The following is a 6000-nucleotide window of genomic DNA, read 5'->3' on the forward strand; positions in this document are numbered from 1 at the left end:
CTAGGGCACATGATGTCAGGGGCATCGCTACATCCCTGGCCTTCAAGAGAAACTTCTCTGTGATGCAGGTGTTACAAGCTGGGGTCTGGAAGCGTCAAACGACATTCACAGCCCATTACCTGCAGGACGTGACCCACAGGAGCCTCGATACTTTTTCTATCGGGCCTGTGGTGGCTGCACAACAGCTGGTCTAGCCTCAGGCTCCTTAATGGACAAGTAGCAGAAGGTTGAGGGCACTGTTACCCGGTTTTAGTCTGCGTGAATGAAAGAGTATGTCTGGCCCTTACTTCTTTCTTCATCCTCCCCTCTCTTGGGGAATGCAGCATCCTGGGTCTCTGCATAGCTGACCTCAAACCTCTGCAGGTAAACCATGCTTCCTTGTGTTCCTAGTATTAAGTATAATACTTTTGCGTCCCCCATACCCTGACGAGGTGGTATTGGGACGTCCTAGCCTAGAATTCCATCTAAAGGACTTCAGGTCAACTTCCTAGGACGAGTCACACTTCATTTCTCCACACACAACTTATTTAGGCCGCACGTTTTTTGCGTAGCAAGAAACTTGCGTGCTGCAGGGACTCTTTTTCTCGAGTGCTGCTCACTCGGATTCTGAGTCCCCGGGTAAGCCAAAGCCAGTAAGGCTGGGGACTTTCCACCCTGCCTAAGGGTAAGTCGCCCTATGTAAATGGCGTGGTTTGTATTTCGGTTACGGAACAAATGACAAATTCGGAGATACTGTAATTTGTATTTTTCCTAACCATACAAACCTTAGCTATTTACACATATTTGCCCGCCAGCCCTGTCTCCCAAGACAAGTCCTACCTCTAAGTGAAGTGAGGCAGCTCACCAGTGTGTGGGGGGGAGGGGTAGCTAGCTACCCCTCCCCTACCCCCGTGCTAACTAGCGCGGGGGTAGTTTAACCCTCGTTAAAATCTAATGGCTCGTCATTTCAGCTACGCCGAAAGTAAACCCTATGTAAATAGCTAAGGTTTGTATGGTTAGGAAAAATACAAATTATCTCCGAATTTGTCATTTTTAGCTCACGGGGATGGTGAGTTTGCAGCATCCAAAGAAACTAATGAGTTTGAGCGAGACTCGAACTCCTGTCTGGTGTTTACCAGTCAGGGCAGTGAATGGCTGCTTCAGTGCGTCAGTCCCTTTTCGAGTCCAGTATGCCACTTATACTAGCCAAAATAAAGGCTTTTGTTAAACAAGTGTTTGTGTTCCCTTTTGTATCCAAAATCAATCAATTGTTCTCTAGCCTTTGGTAGGGCCATAGCCTCTGTACCATGGTCTTTCACTGTCTTAGGGTAGAGGTCTCTTGCTTGAGGGTACACTCAGGCACACTATTCTATTTTATTACTCTTCCTCTTGTTTTGTTAAGTTTGTATAGTTTATATAGGAAATATTTATTTTAATGTTACTGTTCTTAAGATATTTTATTTTTCCTTGTTTCCTTTCCTCGCTGGGCTCTTTTCCCTGTTGGGGCCCTTGGGCCTATAGCATCCTGCTTTTCCAACTAGGGTCATAACCTAGAAAGTAATAATTATAATAATAATGTTAAGATTCAATTTATTTTTTATTTTTTATGGGAATCTTTTCAATCATTGTTTATTAAAAAATTATGAAAAATGTTCTTTTTTTACAGTGCTGTGAGAGACTTGAATAGTGTCGAAGAGCTTTGCAAGGCAACAGTTCAGTGCGAGTGTTGTGGGAAAAGACAGGTGATTGATCAGCAGGTAAGATGTAATGTTAAGGAAGACCAGACATACTAGGGTACATCAGTATTTTACTGTATTCCTCTTTGATATCAAGTATAGAATTTCTTTGGTGTTTGCTTTTTGACTGTACTAACTATTCGTCTGCTAACTATTAATTGTAATTTGAGTTAATATAAGTGACAAATTATATTACTTATACATACATACATATACCAAGGCACTTCCCCCAATTTTTGGGGGTAGCCGACAACAAATGAAACAAAAACGAAAAGGGGACCTCTACACTCTCCGTTCCTCCCAGCCTAACAAGGGACTCAACCGAGCTCAGCTGGTACTGCTAGGGTGCCACAGCCCACCCTCCCCCGTTATCCACCACAGATGAAGCTTCATAATGCTGAATCCCTTACTGCTACTACCTACTTAAGCTTATTCTTTGGGTTGTGACACTGGGAGGTGATATAAGTGATAATTTTTTTTTCATTTTACTTATGCTCATTCATTGGGTTGTGACACTAGGAGTGTGACCTTTTCCACTTCAAGCCCTCATCTCGCCAGTTGAATGTCTCTTTTCAAAACAAGTACATAGTTCATTTTTATGTATTTAGTGTATCTTTATTTCTGCCGTGAGATTTTCTATTTGTATCTTATAATATTCAGAATCCATTAGTGATATTCTTTTATTACAGATGAGCAATATTGACTATTGCATGTGTGGTGGTGAGTTAGGCTATACCAACACTTCTCGCGTGTATGACTCCTGGGAGCCTTTTATTGAACGAGCGCATCACATAGTGTGGCGTAAAAAACACGAAGTTCATCAGCATCTGTATGCGTATAAAGGTTAGATTTTTATATTTTGATTATGGTTAAGGTCATTTTTATATGGTGAAATATAACTTACATTACTGTATGAGATGTTTTAGTTCAGTATTATTATTATTACTCAGTAATCTACACAGTTGGAAAAGCTATGGTCAATTCTTTTTAGTAAGGCAGATTTGCACCGACTCGCAGGGGTGCTCTTTTAGCATGGAAAAGTTTCCTGATTGCTGATTGGTTGGAGAAGATAATTCTAACCAATCAGATAGCAGGAAACTTTTCCGAGCTAAAAGGGCACCGCCGCGAGTCGGTGCAAATCTGCCTTACTAAAAAGAATTGACTATAGATGTTATAAGCCCAAGGGCTCCAACATGTAAAAAAAAGCCCAGTGAGGCAAGGAAACAAGGAAATAAATAAACTACAAGCTAACTCATCTATTGTCGTTTTCTTTTACAGTCTATGGTACATATGATGATGTTTGCTTAAGTGCCTTTATGGAAGTTCAACTGAACAGTGACTTCAGGACCGAATGGGACGATACGGCGTTGCAGCTGCGTGTTTTGGATTCTCAAAAGGAATCTAACTCGGATCTGATTTATTGGCTTGTAAAATATTCGGTAAGATTTCGTCATTTATTGACATCATCATTTAATTATAAGTGTGTCATTGTTATTATTATTATTATTATTATTATTATTATTACTTGCCAATGTGCAATATAAGCTGGAAAAGCTGAATACTATAAGCACAAGTGTACCATTATTGAAAGCTGCCTAGTTAACTTTATTTATGTTTGATTTAGTTTATCATGATTTTTCATTTTTCTCAAATGGGGTTTTTTTTTCTGTAAACCTGCTAGCTTTTAGCCAACTCTATAAAGATGAATAGACATTTTACACCGAGATACGTTAATACGGGAGAAGTGCTGAAGCATGTTAAATGGTTTTGTGGGTGTTGTTTTAGTGTTGGAGAATTTTATTACTGTACTCTTTCAAGTGCCCAGGGGTTCACTTTATCTAAATCATATGATATATATCCGTGTTCAATTTGTATTCTAAATAGGCTTAGATTCCATATATATATATATATATATATATATATATATATATATATATATATATATATATATATATATATATATATATATATATATATATATATATATATATATATATATATTCCTCTTTAATGAAGTCATTCATTAGATTCCTGCCAGTTTATTATGTCAAGGAGCTAAAAGAAAGGAATTATCTGCATCAGTATCACTTAAATTTCATATTGGGTATTTATTCCCTCCACTCTCTAAAGTCCTGACTTAATTTCTATTTGAGTTCTACCACTGGTCTTCAAACCAAGTACTTCCATACCTACAGGTACTACTAGTAACTGACTCCCCCTGTACTCAGCCCATTTCGCATATATCTTTTCTTTCGACCTTGGCGTATCATTATCACCATTACATTTCCAGATTTTTTTAGTTATGCCGATTGAAAATCTCCATTATCATTCTATTGCCTATTTCTGTTGCATAAAGAAGATTACGTACGTGGCTGTTAGGTTCTAGAATTGAAAGTACGTAAGGGACCCGGCTTTCAAATCAAAGCCTATACTGCACAAGTATGGTTTTCATTTTAACTTACCCCCAAAGGACGTACTGGTACGTTTCACAAAACTCATCCCTTTACCCCCTTGGAAAAAACTGCTATTAAAATTTATTTTTGCATATTTTTTATAATTTTTTTGAGAAACTTCAGGCATTTTCCAAGAGAATGAGACCAACCTGACCTCTCTATGACAAAAATTAAGGCTGTTAGAGCAATTTAAAAAAAAATATACTGCAAAATGAGCTTGAAAAAAAAATAACCCCTGGGGGTTAAGGGTTGGAAAGTTCCAAATAGCCTGGAGGTAAAAGGGTCAACATCAAATTCATGTTAAACCTATGAACCAAATTCAGGAGGAATATAAAGATTCTACCTATCCCACTCCATTTTATTTTCTTTAGGAATCATCATTGTTGACATCAAGCAAATACTCAAATTTGATTTTGTTAGCTCAAAGGACAGGTAGGATGAGGTTAAATAGCATACTGCCTCATTCAATGAATCCTAGCGTGTATTAGATGTCCATCCATCCATATACCAAGGCACTTCCCCCAATTTTGGGGGGTAGCCGACATCAAGAAACAAAACAAAAAAGGGGACCTCTACTCTCTACGTTCCTCCAGCCTAACCAGGGACTCAGCCGAGTTCAGCTGGTACTGCTAGGGTGCCACAGCCCAACCTCCCACATTTTCCACCACAGATGAAGCTTCATACTGCTGAGTCCCCTACTGCTGCTACCTCCGCGGTCATCTAAGGCACCGGAGGAAGCAGCAGGGCCTACCGGAACTGCGTCACAATCGCTCGCCATTCATTCCTATTTCTAGCACGCTCTCTTGCCTCTCTCACATCTATCCTCCTATCACCCAGAGCTTTCTTCACACCATCCATCCACCCAAACTCTTGTACTTCTCCCATCAACTCTTGCATTCATCACCTTCTTTAGCAGACAGCCACTTTCCATTCTCTCAACATGGCCAAACCACCTCAACACATTCATATCCACTCTAGCCGCTAACTCATTTCTTACACCCGTTCTCACCCTCACCACTTCGTTCCTAACCCTATCTACTCGAGATACACCAGCCATACTCCTCAGACACTTCATCTCAAACACATTCAATTTCTGTCTCTCCATCACTTTCATTCCCCACAACTCCGATCCATACATCACAGTTGGTACAATCACTTTCTCATATAGAACTCTCTTTACATTCATGCCCAACCCTCTATTTTTTACAACTCCCTTAACTGCCCCCAACACTTTGCAACCTTCATTGACTCTCTGACGTACATCTGCTTCCACTCCACCATTTGCTGCAACAACAGACCCCAAGTACTTAAACTGATCCACCTCCTCAAGTAACTCCCCATTCAACATGACATTCAACCTTGCACCACCTTCCCTTCTCGTACATCTCATAACTTTACTCTTACCCACATTAACTCTCAACTTCCTTCTCTCACACACCCTTCCAAATTCTGGTACTAGGCGGTCAAGCTTCTCTTCTGTGTCTGCTACCAGTACAGTATCATCCATAAACAAAAACTGTTTTACCTCCCATTCATGATCATTCTCGCCTACCAGTTTTAATCCTCGTCCAAGCACTCGAGCATTCACCTCTCTCACCACTCCATCAACATACAAGTTAAACAACCACGGCGACATCACACATCCCTGTCTCAGCCCCACTCTCACCGGAAACCAATCGCTCACTTCATTTCCTATTCTAACACATGCTTTACTACCCTTGTAGAAACTTTTCACTGCTTGCAACAACCTTCCACCAACTCCATATAACCTCATCACATTCCACATTGCTTCCCTATCAACTCTATCATATGCTTTCTCCAGATCCATAAAC

The 6000-nt window shown here is 40.0% G+C and overlaps 1 protein-coding gene across 1 annotated transcript in view; it reads left to right on the forward strand.

The window, feature by feature from the left end:
• LOC137650182 (uncharacterized) overlaps positions 1–6000 on the forward strand; it is a 35875-nt gene that overhangs the window by 24374 nt on the left and 5501 nt on the right. Inside the window, exons 4-6 of the mRNA XM_068383354.1 lie at positions 1646–1736; positions 2405–2558; positions 2994–3154. Of these exons, the coding sequence (XP_068239455.1) occupies positions 1646–1736; positions 2405–2558; positions 2994–3154 (406 nt within the window). The remainder of the gene's footprint in view (positions 1–1645; positions 1737–2404; positions 2559–2993; positions 3155–6000) is intronic.

This window comes from Palaemon carinicauda, chromosome 11 (genome assembly GCF_036898095.1).
Source record: "Palaemon carinicauda isolate YSFRI2023 chromosome 11, ASM3689809v2, whole genome shotgun sequence".
Classification (NCBI taxonomy): Eukaryota; Metazoa; Arthropoda; class Malacostraca; order Decapoda; family Palaemonidae; genus Palaemon; species Palaemon carinicauda.